A 20,599-nucleotide genomic window follows, 5' to 3' on the forward strand; every position below is an offset into this window, starting at 1 on the left:
TGACCTGCGCTCGCACACAGGCCTCTTGGCAGCGGCAGCAGCAGCAGCCCCAGCGTCCCACGCCCGTCTCTGGGGTCTGCGCCCGTCTCTGGAGCTCCTTTAAGCAGCGCTCTTAATCCCCTCTCCTCGCGCACCAGGAAATATAGAGGGAAGAAAAAGTCTCTTGCCTTTTCCGCAGGTCCAGACTTTTCCCCCTACTCTCTCCCGGCCAGCCGTGGTGCACTAACCCCCTGCAGGCTGTGTTCACGCCGCCAACCCCAGTCCTCTCCCTGCGATCCGACCGAAGCCCGAGCCTCAGTTCCCAGCCCCGTCCATCCCAGCGGGCGAGCAGACAAGCCTCTCGGGCTGGTGAGTGCCGGTCGGCACCAATCATCTGTGCGGGAATCTATCTGCTTTGACCTCCGCACCCGTTGCTGCGCTCTTCTCCGCGACTCCAAAGCTTTCCCCCTCCGCCACCTGCAGTCTCCGCCGGCGAAGGGGCTTCCTAGTGTGTGGAAACCTTTCCTCCTTCACGGCTCCCTCCCACTGGTGCAGGACCTATCCCTATCCTTTTGCCTCTGTTTATTCTTGTTTCTTTTGCCCTACCCAGGTACGTGGGGAGTTTCTTGCCTTTTGGGAGGTCTGAGGTCTTCTGCCAGCATTCAGTAGGTGTTCTGTAGGAGTTGTTCCACGTGTAGATGTATTTCTGGTGTATCTGTTGGGAGGAAGGTGATCTCTGCGTCTTACTCTTCCGCCATCTTCCCCGGAGTTCTCAATGTTGTTTATTTAAAAAAAAAAAAGAAAGGAACAGGTAACATCACACTTAATGGTGAAAAACTAAGTGTTTTTTCCCCTAAGATCAGGAAAAGAAATCTGCTCTCACCCTACTAATCAACATATATCAGAACTTGTAGCCAATACAATAAGACAGGAAGAAAAAATAAAACAGTTTAGAAAGGAAGGGTAAAACTATCTTATTTGCTGATGGCATTGAGCTCAAGAAAAATCCAAAGGAATCTACAAAGAAACTAGAGTGTAATTAGTGGTGTCACTGGATACAAGGTCAGTGTACAAAACTCAATTATATTTCTATATACTCACTGCAAATAATTGGAAAAACAATTCCATTTACAATAAATTCAAAAAGAACATGAAATACTTAGGGATAAATTTAACTAATATGTGTCAGACCTATACACTGAAAACTATAAAACACTGCTGAGAGAAATTAAAGAAGACCTAAATAAATGGAGAGAGATAGCATGTTCATGAATTGGAATACTCACTTTTGTTCAGATGTTACTTCTTCCCAAATTGGCCTATAAATTCAGTGCAATCCCAATCAAAATCTCAACAGGTTTTTTTGTAGAAATTTCACACTGATACTAGAATTTATTTGGAAATGCAAAGGAATAGAATAGCCAAAAATAGTTTTGTAAAAGAACTTAACTTCAAGACTTACTGTAAAGCTTCAATAATAAAGACAGTGTGATACTGGTACAAAGATTGACATATAGACCAATAGATCAGTAAGTCCAGAATTAGACCCATATATGATCAATTCATTTTCAACAAAGGTGCCAAGGTATTTAAATGAAGAAAGGATTTTTTTTTTCAATAAATGGTGCTGAAACAAGCAGATATCCATATGGAACAACCACAAACAAATTAACCCCAACTCTTACCTCACACTGTTCCAAAAAATTAACTCAAAATGGATCATAGACCTAGACCTAAAAGCTAAAATAAAACTTCTAGAAGAAAATCTAGGAAAAAATTTTTGTTACCTTGGGGTAGGCAAAGATTTCTTATGTGGGAAACAAAAACCATAAACCATGAAAGAAAAACATCAATTTAATAGGCTTCATCATAATTTTAAAATTCTCTTCAAAAGACCCTGCTTAACAAATGAAAAGGCAGGGGAAAATATTTATACATCTGACAAGTATGAGTATGTCATGAGTGAGGACTCCACAAAAGGCAATGGAATTAGGAGGGAATTGGGACTTCAGTTCACTCCCTGTGAACTGAGACCAGTGCGCTCAGGTACAGGAATCTTGGGGGAACTGACTTGGCCACAAAGGTCTGGTTTTATGGGCCTGGCAATGCAACTGCTGTATTCTGTTTTAACAATTGAAGTACAGCAGCAAGAAGTCCAGGCAGAGTCAGCTCAGGAGATTAGCCTATAGGCAGCTGTTGTTTCAAGCCTGCCCATAGGAGGCTACTGGGCCCCGTCCTGAGGAGGACAGGCCATCAGGGTTCCTCCTCCTTGGGGTAGGACTTCACAACAGGGCTCTAGTTGTGGAAGGAGGCTGGAATTACAGACCGGGTGGAGAAGTGGGAAAATCTTTAGAGGTAGAACTGAAGCAGAAGTCAAGTCCTCTGGACAGGAACAACCAGGTGGGATAGGGGTGAGAGGCAAGAAAGGCATTGTGAGGTCAGGAGGCAGGAGGTAGAGGTGGGCATCCCTGGAGGGGATGGTCCAGGGTTTGGTGGAAGAGATGGAAACTCCAGGAATTAATAAGAGATCATATCAGTTGTTGGGCCATGGGATACAGGGAGCCTCCAATTATTGTTTCTCACAACTATGTTTCAGATGCTCTGCTAGACACTTTATATGTTTTATCTCTGATCTTTGCATACCTTTGAATAAAGTAATATAACTGTGCTTTCACAATAAAAGAATCCAAGGCAAAAAGGTAGGTTACGTAGGCTGCTTGCACACTCTGGCGCATGCTACTGCGGTCTTGCCTGGATCACTGTAATGGTCTCCCAGTTGGTCTCTTTGCATTCACTCTGTCTGCCCTGCCTTCCCACATCCCCTCCAAGTAATTCTTCAATAGACTGATCTTCGCAAAATATAAAATCCAAATGTGTCACCCCCTTCTGCTTAAAATTTGTCACTGGTTGTTTCCCGTTGCTGTTAGGATTGAGCCCAAATTCCTTATCATGGTCTACTGTGGTAGATTTGGCCTCTGCCTGTCTCTTCATCCTCATCTCTCACCAGCCTTCGTATACTCTGTACTCCAGATATCCTGGCCTTCTATTACATTTCTCAAACATTCCATACTTGCTCCTACTGCAGTGTTCCGTAAGCCTGGGACTCGCCCTTCTTACCTCCCCGTCTCCAGTTTCAGCCTCACCCACTCCCACTTAACGGTCAGACTTTCACTTCACCACCACTTCCTCAGGGAAGGCTTCCTTTGCCAGTGAGTCCAGTCAGTCTATTGTATGCTTTGTAGAAACACATTTTTTTCCCTTTAATAGCACCTATCAGTTTGTAGTTGTATTCTTGTTAGTGCCATTATTTGGCTAATAACTTTACCCCAGTGGAATGTAAGCCCTGTGACAGCAGGATCCACATTTGTTCTCATTTATCACTGAATCCCAGTGACTAGCACAGTGCCTGGCATGTGGTTGGCACTTGGTAAACACTTGAAGTAATGAATGGGTTGACTTTGGAGTTGGTCATGGCTGAACTTGCAGGTTGGGGCAACAGTGAAGAACCCAGCTTTGAGAAGCCAGAAGCAGAGGCTATACCAGTGGGTTTAAACCACTATGTCTGAAAGTTTTCACAGAGGGCTAGAAAGGTAACCTGTTGGTCGCCAGAAGGATCAAGTAAAGGGTCTTGTTTGTTTGTTTACTCTCACGGTTAACTGTAATTGGCCAACCAAAAAACAATATAGAAACTAAGTATGTTGATAATCTACAAACTGAGAATCTTAAAAGTACAATTTGGCCTGAATGAATACTATATTAAGAATGATTTTTATTAAAAGGAGAAACAATAGGAAATGTCTGTGCTCCATTTTATTTTCTGTTATCGCTTATAATGGTTTAATATGAAATTACTAGTTAAGTTTTCCAGTTGAAATATTGTCAGAGTTGTGAAAGAAAGAAATATGCTTATTGATTGACTATATTTTAGTATAACTTGCTGATTTCATTGAAATTGGCTAATATAAATTATTCTAATTCAGAGACAGCTCTGCATCTGAATACCAAGTGGTGAGTTAAGTATTACTTAGGATTGCCATTATAAGTTTTAAATAGTGAGTAAGCGGGGAGAAAAAAAAAGCAGCAAAAGAACAGGAAAAGGAGATGGGAATGAGAGAGACAAAAAGCAGTAAAAAACTGCTGTCTATTTTTAGGTAATATGTCAGGGAAAGTATTGCCTGATCCTGTTTTAGTGGAGGCTTTCAGTTGTGTTTTCCATGTTTTTTTTTTTTTAATACAATTTTTAAAGCTAAAGAATGTTTTCATGTGGCTGGAAAGGCGTGGAGGAAGGATTTCTGAAGGAGGCTGAGTGGGAATTAGTGATAATTGAGGAGTAAACAGAGCACAGCTTTGGAGGTATTGTGAAAAATTATTCAAAAACCTAAGGGGTTTTTGAGTAAGAAATGTGTAGATGTTTTCATTAAAAGTATGAATATGATAACTATCTTCTCCCTTAAATTGTTTTCTTCCTGTGATTTTAAAATGTTGTTATAAAATTACCCTTATGCAACTATGTAGATTTTATAATAGTTTTTTATTTAAATAGCTTTGCGGTATGGAAATGAGTCATCATCTTGATTAACTATTCATTCAAAATGTTGCCTTGAATTAGGGAAGATGCTCTAATGATGTCCTGAATTGTTTCAGATTGCAACAAATCTCGGTGACATATATCACTTTATGAGTGGTACATTTTTTGGGGTTCAGCAGAAGATTTTGTTGAAAGAAAGAAGTCTCTGGGAAATAACTGTAGAATCACTTAGATACTTGATAGAAAAAGGACTCCTGCAAAAAGATACTATTTTGACAGAAAAAGGACTTCTACAAAAAGGCACTATTCATGGGTCAGAAGAAGAGTTCCAATATAGTTTTCACATTACAAAGTTGGGACGAGCTTCTTTTAAGGGTAAGAGTTTACCTAAATCTCATTACTAATCTGAGGAAATGCATTGGAAAAAATAGAAATTATTATGTAATGTTAAGTTGGATTTGTAATTTCATATTAATAATATTAATCTTATCTTACAAACTGTTGGACTACTTGAACTTTAAAAAGTTGAAAAGTGTTTTGAAACAAGTAATTTAGAATACTGTAAAGGTATATGGAGAAAAAGGTGGTCATCCCTCCTTCATGCTCCCCTCCCTCAGCAATCATAAAATCATAATATCTTACCAAGAATAACAATTTGGTATATGTTTTTGCAGACATTATCTGTAAATTTCATAACAATTTGATACATATATCCTTCCAAATATTTTTGTGTGTATATGTGTGTGTATATATATATATACATATATATGTGTATACACACACACACACACACACACACACAGAGCTTGCTTTTCTCACTTATAAAATATCATGAGCATCTTCACATGTTAATCCCTTTAAATCTACCTCATTTTTCTTTTACTACAATAGTCATCCATAGTATGGATACCATAATTTATTTCACCACTCCCCTATTGATGGACATTTACACTATTCCTGATTTTTCTCCATTATAAACAAGGCTGCTTGGGCATCTCTGTTCATGTATTTTTGGATATGTGTGGAAATGTTTCTCTGGGTTAGATTCCCAAGAATAGAGGGGTTGGGTCAGAAGGTATGTACTTATTAAATGCTGATGGATACTATCAAAATGACCTCCAAAATAGTTGTGTTAAGTTACATAGTAAGAGATTTTAGACTTTTGTAGTTAACTCCTAAACTAGACTTACTTTAAAGTCACCTCTTTCTCCCTTTGGTGATTATGAAAGATGAACTATTTGTGTCTTTCTTTTAGGAACTATAGATTTGGCTTATTGTGACAGTCTCTACAAAGACTTGAAGAAAGGTCTTGAAGGACTTGTGCTTGAAAGCCTTCTTCATCTAATTTACCTAACAACTCCCTATGATATGGCTTCTCAGTGCCACCCTGATTGGATGATATACTTCAGGCAGGTGAGACAATAAGATTCTGCAATACAGGCTACAGTAATGAATCAGGATTTGACTTTGTCAAGTGATTATTCACTTTTTTCTTTATTAAAATATATTTGAAATTGGGCCCTTTGTCTTTGAGTTTTTAAAGTAGTAATATGGCAATAGCATTTTTTGTTTGTTTCACTTAAATATTTTCTGTTAAATATAAACATGTTCATTATCAAAAAAATAAAGAAAGGTGCAGAACAGAAAAAAAGATCATCCCTGTTCCCATTTCCCCAAAGGTAGTTTACTCGTATGATTTGGTGACCACTACATTTTATAATGCCTGGAATATAAAGAAAACCATGAAAGCCATCCCTGATGATTGATAGTTTAATTACATGAAAGCTCTATTACAGTCACACATGATGTCACATCATGTCACACCGAACCTGGTGATGTTAATACCTGAGAAGGAATATCATCTTCATCAACAGTAGCAAGGTGGAACTGGCCATACTTGTTACAGAACCAAGTGATAGAGTACAGTCTATTATGATTTTACTGTGAACAGGCTAGATGCATGAACGCATATTAGGCAGAAGCAATATGCAGCTTTTAATTGCAGGAAATTAACTTTCTTTTTAATGTCGTTTATTAAAATTGTTACTCTAAGTTTTTCTTAGTGGTATTATACAATGTGGTTACTTTCAAAAGCTTTCCCTCTTCTCTCTTCCTGCAGAGATCTCCTATATTAAACATGAGCCCATAGTCCATGAAATCATAGTCCATGGTCACAGTATTTGTGGCCGTGTCTTTAAGTCATTCTACTAAAGTTTGTTATATTGGGTTGGCCCAAAAGCTCGTTCGGGTTTTTCCATAACAGCTTATGGGAAAACCCAGACGAACGTTTTGGCCAACCCAAATATTTTAATACTATATCTTTTTTTTTTTTTTTGCGATATGCGGGCCTCTCACCGCTGTGGCCTCTCCCGTTGCGGAGCACAGGCTCCAGACGCACAGATTCAGTGGCCACGGCTCACGGGCCCAGCCGCTCCACGACATGTGGGATCTTCCCGGACCGGGGCACGAACCCGTGTCCCCTGCATCGGCAGGCGGACTCTCAACCACTGCGCCACCAGGGAAGCCCAATACTATATCTTTTAAGCTTGCAATATTTGTAAACAAAATATGTGGGTTTTTTCATATCTTTTATAATAATGAAGGTGTGATATGACTAAATACTGGATTTGATTAATGGCAGACCTTTTAAAGTTACAGTTTAATTTTTCTATATATTTATATTCTTTTTCTCTGTAGTTCAGCCAGCTCAGCCCAGCAGAACAAAATGTGGCTGTTCTGGTTGGAGTCTCTGAGAACTTTATCGGGAAGAAAGCATCAGGTCAAGCTATCAGGAAGGTACCATAGTCTTTTTTTCCTTCCTAAATAACTTAAGTTCATTAAACAAAATTAATGCTGTTGTATCATCTCTTTTGTTGAATTGATCCTTTTGGTTCACTTTTTTTCTCTTTAATATAATTCCCATTTTACTATTTAAAACACCTGAGGACCAGAAATTTAGGTATTTTTTTTAAACAGTATTTATTTCTGGGTGGTGTGATGGCCCTTTTTTTGTGTACCTTTGTATTTCTAAAATAGTCATGCACATGTAAGTCTTTATCATAGGAAAAGGTAAACCTTATTTTATCTATTTTTCTTAGACTACTTATTATGGCTTAAATTATATAAATTGTAAAATATTTGTAAAATGTTTTCACAGTATTATGGAATCCTGAAATAAGTTCAGTTCAAGGGAGAAAAAAATCTTCTAGAAACTTTTTATTAAGCATTCTACTTGGTATCAGGGATTCTAAGATAGGACGAGTTTGGGATTTTTGTTTTTGTTGTTGCTGTTGTCCCAAAGAACCCCCAATGTACTTGAAGTACATAAAGCATTTTAGAAGGTTGAAGTGGAAAAGTCAATACTCTTGTGTGATATCTTATATTTTTGTGTTTTAAAGTTTAGTCAACAAACATGAAGCAAGTGTTGAATGCACACACTAACCCTAAGAGAAGTGGAAATAATTCTGTGGCAAACATGCATTCAAAATCCTTAAGTTCATATAATCTTCCACCTCATAATACACTTTTTTTCATTTTTCATTTTCTTTGGTAATCTAATCTTCCTTGAAACCTAATTATCTTACCTACCATTTCCCCTATATCTTTTAAGTTTATATAGATTTTACTGATTTCATTTTGAAAAATGGAAGGTGTTTACTTATATTTGAATTGAATGGTGCAGCTGTCCCCTGTATTGGTGTATCATAAAATTATAAATATATATCACTTCAGTATTCATGTTGTCAATATTTAAACTGGGTCTTTTACCTCAGAAATGGCTATGTTGTTTAGGCCTTCAAAATGTTGAATAAAGATATTTCTTAAAACAAGCCTTTTGTATCAAACTCTAAAATATAAAATAAAAACAAAATCATATTAGTTTGCAACTCATTACCAAATAATATTTATAAAACCTTATTAGAATAATGTATCTTTTAAAATTTGAATCAAAATTTATTTTTGTTACATTCTTAATTACAAATGGGTTAGTTACTAGTTCAGTGCTTTAGAAGTATCTTCTTAAAAAGCTTCTGCAGGACTTCCCTGGTGGCACAGTGGTTGAGAGTCTGCCTGCCAATGCAGGAGACACGGGTTCGGGCCCTGGTCTGGGAGGATCCCACATGCTGCGGAGCAACTAGAGCCCGTACGCCACAACTACTGAGCCTGCGCGTCTGGAGCCTGTGCTCCGCAACAAGAGAGGCCGCGATAGTGAGGGGCCCGCGCACCACAATGAAGAGTGGCCCCTGCTCGCTGCAACTAGAGAAAGCCCTCTCACAGAAACGAGCACCCAACACAGCCAAAAATAAATAAAGTAATTAATTTTAAAAAAAAAAGAATGGGCAACCTCCGTTTAAAATAAATAAATAAATAATAAAAATAATAAAAATAAAAAGCTTCTGCAGAACATGATGTTTACTTAAAATCTAATTGATGTCTTTACATTGAAAAAGACCTTTAAACATTTTTTGTAAAAATCTTGGAATTGGCATAATGTGGCTTATCTTGCCATGTAATATAATTACATCATTTTTCTTGGCTTAGAAAATACATTCTAAGCAAAATCTACATTAACTCAATTTATAGTTAATAATGAAGATGCACTAAAATTGGGAAATTAAAAGGTAATCTTTTCCTACTTGTTTTTTAGCTATCATGCTTTTTCAGCTTAATGCTTTTTAAAAGGGTGATCCAGTGCAACATGCAGAATCTGTAATTCTTATATCCTTCAATGTGCCACCCTAAGTTCTCATCTTAAACATTCTTTTACTATAGTAAAAGATATAATTGTATATTTTAAACCTACTTTTTCTCTTTAAAATTCATCTTTTTTTCCCTCTGATTTTAACCATGAGTTACTCAGTTTCTTTTTTTTTTTTTTTTTTTGCAGTACGCGGGCCTCTCACTGTTGTGGCCTCTCCCGTTGTGGAGCACAGGCTCAGCGGCCATGGCTCACGGGCCCAGCCGCTCCACGGCATGTGGGATCTTCCCGGACCGGGGCACGAACCCGTGTCCCCTGCATCAGCAGGCGGACTCTCAACCACTGCGCCACCAGGGAAGCCCGAGTTGCTCAGTTTCTGAGTTAGCTTAATATTAGCTATGAAATGCTTTACCCAAAAAATAATCACTAGGCACCACAGGCAAAAGCACATATACAGAATAGAAATAGTCAACTACAGGAAGCATTTTTCTTTCAGTGTTTTCACTTTGGAAACATTAATTATTTACCATGACCATGTGGAAATCATAGAATCTAGTGTTTACTTTGTAAACTTATTAACATATTTATCTAAACAAATGTGTTTGTCTAATTTATAATCACAGTCACACACATATATACCACCTATAAATACTACAGTAAATGTAAAGGTTTCCCCAACTCCTTTCCTTCCTGTATTCTTTCCTAAGACTACCATAACAAATTAGCACAAACCAGGTGTCTTAAAACAACAGAAATGTATTCTGGCACAGTTCAGGAGGCCAGAGATCTGAAATCAAGATGCTGGCAGGGCTGTTCCTTCTGGAGGCTCTGAGGAAGAAACCATCTTGCCTCTGCCCCTCTCCTAGCTTTTGGTGGTTGCAGGCAATCCTTGTAGATGCATCCCTCCAAAGTCTGCCTCCATTTTCACATTGCCTACTCTGTGTCATTCTGTGTCGTCTCTCTTGTAAGGGATGACAGTCATTAAATAATGGACCCTTAAGGGCCCCCTGTACATCCAGGATGATTTCATCTCAAGATCCTTAACTAATTACATCTGCAGAGATCCTATTTCCAAACAAGGTCACATTCAAAGGTAATTGGGAACAATTTGGCATATCTCTTTTTTTTACACTCGGAAAAACGGTAATTTGAACTAATCTAAAGTACATTTGTTAGAACTTAGATTTATTTCTGTGTAACCATTCTATCCTTGCTCTCCTGTGGTACAACTTCATGCGCTTTACCTTTTGTCCATTTTGAATGTAATGTACATTTTTTAGAAGGTCCAGTACATAAACTTACTTGTGTCTTTCTAGAAGGTGGACAAGAATATTGTCAACAGACTATACCTGTCTTTTGTTCTTTATACCTTGCTCAAAGAGACCAACATTTGGAGTGTGTCTGAAAAATTCAATATGCCTCGAGGATATATACAAAACCTTCTCTCTGGAGCTGCCGCATTCTCCTCTTGTGTGTTACACTTCTGTGAGGTAATTCCATTAAATAGATGATATATGCTGTGTGCATCTTCTGTTTTAACTGTTACTGAACTCAAAAACCAGTTAGTCAGTATGTTCTCTTGTTTCTTCTGTTATTACAAAGCACTCAAAATTTGTTTAAAATATATCTTTGTTTTTATCCGCTTACAAAAATACTATATACATGCATGTAATAAAGGTTTTACAGAATGACAGAATCAACAAAAACATATAATGAACAAGTAGAAAGTCCTTAGTTATCCCTACTTTTAGAACTATCATTATTAGTTTCAAGTATTTGGAATCAACTCTTTTTTTTTCTACTCTTTCTTTTTGTTGTTGTTGTTTTTCCTTTTCTTTCTTTCTTTATTTTTGGTTGTGTTGGGTCTTAGTTGCACCATGAGGGATCTTTCATTTCAGTACATGGGCTCTTTGTTGTGGCACACAGGCTTCTCTCTAGTTGTGGCATGAGGGCTCAGTAGTTGCTCATGAGGGCTTAGTTCCCCCGTGGCATGTGGGATCTTAGTTCTTCAATCAGGGATCAAACCCGCGTTGCCTGCATTGAAAGGTGGATTCCCAACCACTGGACCATCAGGGAAGTCCCTGGAGTCAACTCTTAAAATAACTTTTCTCCATTGATGTAGATTCTGTGTGCGTGTCTTTTTCCTGAGTGATAACTGTGTAAAGTGTTTGATTGGTATGTTACCAATATCCAGCAGATACCTGACAACTCAGTACCATGTTCTTTTGATTACCACAGTAATTTCCCATTTTTGCTTCCAGCGTTAAGCAGCTACTTCAGTTTCTACATCAAATACGTGTTTTATAAAATAAAGAAAAAAACTTAATTTTGGCCATATGCATTTGAGATCGATTTATTTAAGACTTTACTAAAAGAAGCTTTCAGAATTTACTTAAATAACACAATAAAGCTTGCCAGAGTTTTCTACCCAGACAATTTTTTGATGAGTTTATAAGATAAGCCATTTTTGCTGCATTGAAATTTATTATTTTGGGGTGGCGTAGTAGTATTTGTTTCTGTACTTTTTTTTTCTGTACTTATGTTTTAAAACTTTTTTCCACAATGAATTCTACTTTTAAACTTAAAATCTACTTCATTTGCCCTATCTTAAGCCTCCATATTCTATGTGTGTATAGGGCAATTAGTTCTATCATATATGCTAATGGAGTAAACAAACCAAAACTACTTGGCTTTGGACTGAATTATAATTATTTTAGCAAATTTACCTTTTAAATACCTTTTGTTTATGCTGATTTTTAAATTTTAGCTTATATTCCCTAATTACATGGCAGCTAATCAGTACTCAAACATTATGGATAATAAGGAGAAGCTGGCCTTTAAAATGTATTTTCTTAAGCTTACTGTGTTTGTTCTTCATATTTAAAAAGGTGTTCCCTGATAATTCCATCCCTTTGTTTTACTTAGAACTATAAGGATATGAGCCTTACAGAATTGTTCAAGTGAAAGAGTCTATAGGTTGAACTTCAAAAGCAACTATAATTTGATGGTTGATCCTAGGGTCAGTCTACCCGACAACTCTCATGAATGTATTTTCAATATTTTAAAGCATTTTTTTCTTTATAAAAAGTTATGGGGCTTCCCTGGTGGTGCAGTGGTTAAGAATCCACCTGCCAATGCAGGGAACATGGGTTCAAACCCTGGTCCGGGAAGATCCCACATGCCACAGAGCAACTAAGCCCGTGGGCCACAACTACTGAGCCTGCGCTCTAGAGCCCATGCATCACAACAAGAGAAGCCACTGCAATGAGAAGCCCGCGTACTGCAACGAAGAGTAGCCCCCACTTGCCACAACTAGAGAAAACCCACGTACAGCAACGAAGACACAACGCAGCCAAAAATAAAAATAAAACAAATAATTAAAAAAAAAAGTTATGTAGGACTTCCCTGGTGGCTCAGTGGTTGAGAATCTGCCTGCCAATACAGGGGACATGGGTTCGATCCCTGGTCTGGGAAGATCCCACATGCCGTGGAGCAACTAAGCCTGTGCACCACAACTACTGAGCCTGTGCCCTAGAGCCTGCAAACCACAACTACTGAGCCTGCGTGCTGCAACTACTGAAGCCCGTGCACCTAGAGCCCGTGCTCTGTAACAGTAGGAGCCACCACACTGAGAAGCCCATGCACTGCAGTGAAGAGTAGCTCCCGCTTGCTGCAACTAGAGAAAACCCACATCTAGCAACAAAGACCCAACACAGCCAAAAATAAATAAATAAAAACAAAAAACAACAACAAAAAAAAAGTTATGTAAGTGGAATAAAATAGTACACCGATCATATTAGTTAAGATACTTTTAACTGCAAGTAACAGAAAAATTCCATAGAAATTTAAACAATAAGGAAAAATGATTATCATATGTAGCAGGAAAGCCAGAGCTAAGGCAGTTTGGGATTGATTGATTCAGTAGTTCTATTCAAGGTTTTCTTTTCTTCTTTTTTTGCTGCCATACTAGTGCATTGACTATTTTCCTAGTAGTAGGAAAGTAGTAGTCACAAAGTAGCTAGCTAATGTTGTTCCATGCATCACAGATGCTCACAGTGATACCCAAAGGTTAGAAAGGAAACTTTAAAAAAAAAAACCAAACTACTATTACAGAAAATTTCAACCCTATATTTAAAAAGACAAGGTAATGTAATGAATACCCATTTACCCACCCAGCTTTAAGAATTACCAACTCATGGTTCCTCATACTATTTTAAATATTGCTGCACTGAACATCATCTTGTATTTGAATCCTTCCATATTCAGTATTTTGTCTTCAGGATAAATCTCCAGAGGTAGGAATTGTTTTCAATCATTTGGGAAAGAAAAACTATGCAATCACTTGCTGATGTTTTGATAAAAATGAATAGAACTCTTCTTATTGACTTCTTTTTCTTTTTTTTTAAATTGGGGTATAGTTGTTTATTTTTCAATTTTCAATCTTTTTCCTCATCCTAAAACCATTCCATCAAATTCCTCAGTCTCTGCCATGTTTCCTTGTAATAATTTTGCCTGGAGTCACTGTTCATCTCTGACTTAACCCAACTTCCAGAATTTACAGAAGGGAGAGTCCTCTCTGAGCCCTCTACCATGCAAACTAGATTTTGAAATAACTTACCAGATTTAAATTCTGCATATTTCTTTGTGTTCTGCAGGAACTTGAGGAGTTCTGGGTTTATAGAGCCCTTTTAGTAGAACTTACCAAGAAGTTGACTTACTGTGTAAAGGCAGAGCTAATCCCTCTCATGGAAGTGACTGGAGTTTTAGAGGTTAGTAGCCTCCCAGTTTCCCACCTGAGATGATTTCAACTAACAGAAAAATCAGGTTTTACTGTCATGTCACAGGGTAAGTGACAGTAGCCTTATTGTTCATTTATCACGGGAATCTTTTTTTTTTTAATTAATTGCTGCCATGGTCTCCCAGAAATCCCTGTTAATCTGGAAGTTCTGATGAAAAATCACATTCATAGGAAAAAATAACAGTAGGGATGGGGTGACTCTCCCCAAGTATGTGTGTCATTCTTAACATCCCTTCCTTCCTCTACTCCAGTGAAGAACCACCTTCTGTCAGCTTAAACAGTGCTTGTTGAAGGTGGTGGTGACTTGGTGGTAGTGAGGGTCATTTACATTTTCTAAGGGAGTGATGAGAAGGTATCCTCACCTGGTTTCTTAGCTTTCTATTTTTAACCAACTCTTGATTTCAGTTTATCCTCTGTTATTCAGTTCTTAAATCAGAGGAGTTCTGTTTGGGAATGCAGACACACACCCCTACCTCAGAGGTCCCCTGAGTAGATGGTAAGAACATTTTAGGGATACTGGACTAAAACATTTGATTGGGGATGCCCCTAGCCTAAGTGCCCTAATGGGTTTCTTATTTCTGATTGCAGAACACATCAGTTCACTTAAGCTGCACAGAAAACTAGCTATCTTGCAGTCAGATTGGAACCACTCAAATGCATCTTTTAAAATTCCTTAGGATTCTGATGTGTTATCTCTTCATATTTATTACCTTAGTTTATTCCTGTCTCTGTAAGTGAATTTTTTCCCTTCAGTAAGACACTTAATTACTTTTTCCTAATCCCAAATTCTGATCCTAATGATTTTTGTAATACTTTTCAGGGTCGAGCAAGACAGTTATACAATGCAGGTTATAAAAGTCTAATGCACTTAGCTAATGCAAATCCTGAAGTGCTGATAAAAACAATTGATCATTTATCAAGACGCCAGGCCAAGCAAATTGTTTCATCAGCCAAGGTAAGCAAACTATTTTTTAATCTTTATGATATATATTTTTTAAATTAATCAATTAATTTTTGGCTGTGTTGGGTCTTTGTTGCTGTGCGCAGGCTTTCTCTAGTTGCGGTGAGTGGGGGCTACTCTTCGTTGTGGTGTGCGGGCTTCTCATTGCAGTGGCTTCTCTTGTTGCGGAGCACGGGCTCTAGGCGCGTGGGCTTCAGTAGTTGTGGCTCGCGGACTCTAGAGCGCAGGCTCAGTAGTTGTGGCGCACAGGCTTAGTTGCTCCGCGGCATGTGGGATCTTCCTGGACCAGGGCTCGAACCCGCATCCCCTGCATTGGCAGGCGGATTCTTAACGACTGTGCCACCAGGGAAGCCCAATCTTTATGATATTTTGTAGTGTAATCTCCTTATACTTTAGATATAAAAGCAAAAACGTTTAACTATATATGCAAAAGTTTATACTCACAATATGTGGATAAAAATAGTACATGTGTTATGATACAAGGTTTGCTAAAAGGAGGAAAAGGATCTCCTAAAAAATAAAGACGCTTTCAAGAGTTCATTGAAGTACGAGGAACTCTGGAACTCGCTGAACTCTGCCTCCCGCTACTCTTGACACAGAAGTCCTTTCCTGAGCATCCCCAACACCTGGTCTTCTCACCTTTAAACACCTTCACTGACAAGGAACCTACAACCTCAAAAATTAAGAAGTTCTATTTTTGAACCCCTAGTGTTACAAAGAGCATCCCAATATAATGAGGCTGTCTTAAAATATCTACCATGGCATCATAGAGTACTACCCTGTGGAAGTAGACTGTTGCCTTTGTTCATTTGGTAGCTTTTCACATACTTGAAAACAGCTCTTCTTGCCTCCAAGGGCTTCTCTTTTCTGTTTCTTTCACCTGTAGTAAATAACCTAGTTTTAGGCTATTCACTATTACTGGTTACCCTTTGCTAGATGCAATCCAGTTTGTCATTACCCTCCTGCTCCATGTGGGTAAATCCATTACACAACTGTTTGGGAATATTTCCTTCTTGATCTCAACTATAGTTCTATCCTTGTGGTCTGAAATCTCATAGTTTCTTGTTTTTGTTTTTTTAACTTCATTGTTATACTATTGTCATATATAGATCAGAACTGGCTGAAAAGTAAATTTCCATCTTACTTTTTTGAATGGTGCTCACATTGTTTGTATTGCTTTGATTGATCCTTACAACAGTCCTCTGAGGTGGGCAGAGTTGGTGTTACATTCAGTTTACAAATGAAGACACTGAAACTTGTTCCATTAGATTAGGAGTTCTTTGGGTTGACAGGGATGAAGTTATAGTTATTTCCATTTCTGTAGCACCTAGCACAGAATTCAGCCTATAGTAGATATGTAGCAAGTATTTGAATAAATAAATAAATGAGATTGTGGCCTCCCTGGTGGCACAGTCATTAAGAATCTGCCTGCCAATGCAGGGGACACGGGTTTGAGCCCTGGTCCAGGAAGATCCCACATGCCAGAGAGAATCTAAGCCTGTGCGCCACAACTACTGAGCCTGCACTCTAGAGCCCACAAGCCATAGCTACTGAGCCCGCGAGCCACAACTACTGAAGCCCGCGTGCCTAGTGCCCGTGCTTGGCAACAAGAGAAGCCACCACAATGAGAAGGCTGCGCACCACAACAAAGAGTAGTGCCTGCTCGCAGCAACTAGTGAAAGCCCATGCACAGCAACGAAGACCCAGCGCAACCAAAAATAAATAAATAAATAAATAAATAAATTAAATCTATTAATAAATAAATAAGTAAGATTTAAAGAAATTGATTTACCCAAGGAAACACAGCTAGTCGGTAAGTAGTAGAGCAGGACTATAGAGTTACAGTATATGTTATTAAGGATACAAAGGGAGCTGCAGTAACGATGGCCAAAATAAGTGACTTTAAATGTTAAAGGTTTATTAGTTCAAACACAAACAGTTCACAGCTGATATGAGGAATCAGTTGTGTGTCCAAGGACCCATACTTCCCCTGTCTCATTGCTCAGCCAGTCTTAATGTATAGCTTCCATCTTATGGACTGAGGTACACGCTCTCCTTCCCACCATCCCTTCTGCTTTTCCAGTAAGCTTGAAAGAGTAAAATGGATATTCCTTGCAGGATTTTGAGTAGAAGAGTGGGTTAGAGGTTGCAAATAGGGGAGCAAGAATGGAAGTAAGGAAACCAGTTAGGATTATACTGAGGTTAAACAGGTTTTTGCAGGAATGCTACAAAAAAGTTGTGTGTCCTTAGTACATCAGATCAGGAGCCACAGGATGTCACTTTATCACATTACTGATAATGAGTTTGATCATTTGGTTAAGGAAGTGTCATCTGGCAAGCTTTTCCACTGTAAAGTTATTATTTTTCCCTTTTTATTAGTATTTTTGGAGTGGATACTGTGAGACTATGTAGATATCCTATTCTTCATTAAACTTTCACACACTTGTTTTAGCATTCATTGATGTTTTTTGCCTCAGTTATTTCTATGATGTTTGTCAAGTGGTGATTTTCTAGCTCCATTGCTCCCTCTATATTTTTTATTGGCATTTTACTATGAGGAAAAGCTATTCTTTCCTCATTTATTTTTTAATTCATTTATTTATATCAGAGTGAACAATGGGTTCATATTTATTTTGGTAGTCAAATGGTCTCAGAGTTGTCCAGGAAGAGCCCCTGCAGACTGGCTTCTGTGTCTTTTGGCCTGTCCCCATCATTATTGGTGTACTTTCTTACTTTCTGGTTGTATCTGTCAGGGTCTAATCATTAGGAACAGAAACCACACAGTAATTTGAACAGGAAAGCTTAATATAAAGAATTAGTCAGCAATGAAGACCCAACACAGCCAAAAATAAAAATAAAATAAATTTAAAAAAAAGAATTAGTAACAGATGTTACTAGTTGGCCTCTAAGGGGTAAACAGAACACTTCAAGTCATTTGATGTTGGTGGTGTTCTCTGTATTCTATTAATGTTGACATGTGAGTTTTGTATGGTTTACTTATTGTTCTTTGTGATCTGTAGAGTGCTTACAGGATGTGTTGGTAGATTCATTTTGCATGGTCACCATTACCTCAGTTACTGGAAAGCTTACCTAATTACATTTTTTTTTCCTTGACTTCATTGCTTTATTTTTTTTATATTTGAAATTTCTTTTTTTAAATTAATTTTTATTGGAGTATAGTTGATTTACAATGTTGTATTCATTTCTGCTGTACAGCAAAGTGTCAGTTGTACATATACATCCTAATTACATTTTAGACTCCTTTATATAGTGCTAAATAATGCTATGCTTTATATCAAATTGGTAGAGAGTGGGTTTTTTCCTCTGTGTGATTTTGCTGACCTTTTTATTATAAAAATGTTATAAGAGAAATAGTGCAAATATTTCACACCAATATACTCAAAACCCAGATGCAACAAATACGAATATTTTATTTCTGGCTTTTTTAAAGAAAGGGGAGAAATCGTTATTCAGCAAATATTCATTGACATCTACTATGCACTGGGTTTAGAAATACTTTCTTTGCTCATTATGCTTCTTTTGAAATTCACCATATTAATTTTAAGAGGTTGAATAAAACTTTTCGTTGAAACACTGATAAGCTTTTAAAAGATAGCATACTAAACTTTGAGGAATAGTAAAATCCATATATAAAGGATAACATTTTCAAAAACTAATTAAATTTTTGCAAAATTGTCTTAAATTTTATAGAGTAAAAGTTAATTTTTAAGTGGCTGAGTCTTCAATAAAACAAATCTTTGAGAGTATTAAAGCTCCCTTATTTTTGGTATACCAAATGCAGTGATCAGCTAAAATGGCTTTAACTAAATGTCTCAGCTTCATTAATTGTAATCACTTGTTCTTAAGTGGCCATTTTTCAATCTCATTATTAGTTTTAATGTCTGGTTTGGTGATATGTAAGGATTCAGTTGTCAAACAGATGGTGGTAAAATGTTAGCAGTTCTCTAGAAATTGGTGTTTTTGCCTCATGTCTTGATTTTTTTTTGTAGTTGCTGTTGCATGAGAAAGCAGAGGCTTTGCAAGAAGAAGTAGAAGAGTTATTGAGACTGCCTTCTGATTTCCCTGGTATTGTGGCCTCTTCTGTTGAAAAGGCATGAAACTGTCACACGAACATTTTTAAGTATGAATTATTTGTTGTACATATGTTTTATTAAAGATTCTCTGTAATTTATGAGTGAAAAAATATATTTTGATTATATATTAAGAACTGTGGATGATGTTTGAATATTCCTGTCACCCATAATTGCATACATAATTATGCATTATTTCTCTGCTCAAAAATCTGGTGTCTACCACAAAATTAAATCCAACTTTCTCAACATATCCCCAACCTACCCTTGTAGCCAGATCTTTCATTATCCTCTTACCCATTTCTTTCATCAAACTGGACTATTTGAAATCCCAGAATTTTCCCTGGGATTTCCAAACTCTCTCTTTCCTAACTGCCTTATGCTATTCCCCATGCATGGGAAATTATCTTTCAAATGTACTAAATACTTCAAGTTTCAACTAAGAATGCTCGAATACTATCTCCTCTAAGAAATTGTCCAAGTTCAACCTCCTCCCCACCCCATACATGGATTCTTACCCTCCTATAAGTATTGTGAGTCCCTCATTTATGCCCATGTCTTTCTTATTATTTTTTTTTTTTATTTTTATTTTTTGTGGTATGCGGGCCTCTCACTGTTGTGGCCTCTCCCATTGCGGAGCACAGGCTCCGGACGCGCAGGCTCAGCGGCCATGGCTCACGGGCCCAGCCGCTCCGCGGCATGTGGGATCCTCCCAGACCGGGGCATGAACCCGTGTCCCCTGCATCGTCAGGCGGACTCTCAACCTCTGCGCCACCAGGGAAGCCCTCTTTCTTATTTTTATTTTTATTTTTTTAATTCCCATTTTTTTTATTCAAACAGAAAGTCACAAAAATTATAATCATCCTCATCAGTTCACTCAGTCCCATGTAATTAATTTTTTTTTCATCTTGATCTTTTTTAGCACTTTTATGAATTCATCAGCTTTCCATTAGAGTTCTGAAAATGCTTATTCATTCAGTTCAGCAGTATAGTCAGTTACCAGAAACCTGTACTTGTCAGAGTCTTTTCCATGAATTCCTTGAACATGAAACCCTTTTATAGGAATATATTTGCAAAAGTATCAGAGTACACCCAGAACTGTCTGCAAATGACAAAAGACTTAAAAATGACCAAGGTTAAAGATTTGATGAAAGTTCATAATAATGCAATTGACAAGGAAATTTAGTTATTTCTGAGATATACATTTTAAAGTAATAACTAGATTTATGACTTATAACATTATACCAGCACATATAAAATTTTTAGAAATTTCATGTAATGTCTGAAACATTTGTATTAACATATTTCCATATAAATAACCCAAAGAAAGTTTAGTATTAGTTGTTTTTTGTTTGTTTGTTTGTTTGTTCATACTGCAGGTTCTTATTAGTCATCAATTTTATACACATCAGTGTATACATGTCCATCCCAATCGCCCAATTCAGCACACCACCATCCCCACCCCACCGCGGTTTTCCCCCCTTGGCGTCCATACGTTTGTTCTCTACATCTGTGTCTCAACTTCTGCCCTGCAAATCAGTTC

General features: G+C 37.6%; 1 protein-coding gene across 3 annotated transcripts in view; it reads left to right on the forward strand.

Annotated features, from left to right (window-relative positions):
• HELQ (helicase, POLQ like) overlaps nucleotides 1-19,193 on the forward strand; it is a gene marked incomplete at its 5' end in the record, with an annotated part of 48,578 nt that extends 29,385 nt beyond the window's left edge. For all 3 annotated transcript variants that reach the window (XM_079698295.1, XM_079698296.1, XM_079698297.1), the window contains 7 exons: nucleotides 4,624-4,882; nucleotides 5,763-5,920; nucleotides 7,205-7,303; nucleotides 10,523-10,696; nucleotides 13,862-13,975; nucleotides 14,825-14,959; nucleotides 18,976-19,193. In XM_079698295.1, coding sequence (XP_079554421.1) covers nucleotides 4,624-4,882; nucleotides 5,763-5,920; nucleotides 7,205-7,303; nucleotides 10,523-10,696; nucleotides 13,862-13,975; nucleotides 14,825-14,959; nucleotides 18,976-19,083 — 1,047 coding nt within the window. In that variant the 3' untranslated portion in view covers nucleotides 19,084-19,193. The remainder of the gene's footprint in view (nucleotides 1-4,623; nucleotides 4,883-5,762; nucleotides 5,921-7,204; nucleotides 7,304-10,522; nucleotides 10,697-13,861; nucleotides 13,976-14,824; nucleotides 14,960-18,975) is intronic.
• Nucleotides 19,194-20,599: the final 1,406 nt, after the last annotated feature.

Source organism: Hyperoodon ampullatus (genome assembly GCF_949752795.1).
Source record: "Hyperoodon ampullatus genome assembly, chromosome: 1".
Lineage (NCBI taxonomy): Eukaryota > Metazoa > Chordata > Mammalia > Artiodactyla > Ziphiidae > Hyperoodon > Hyperoodon ampullatus.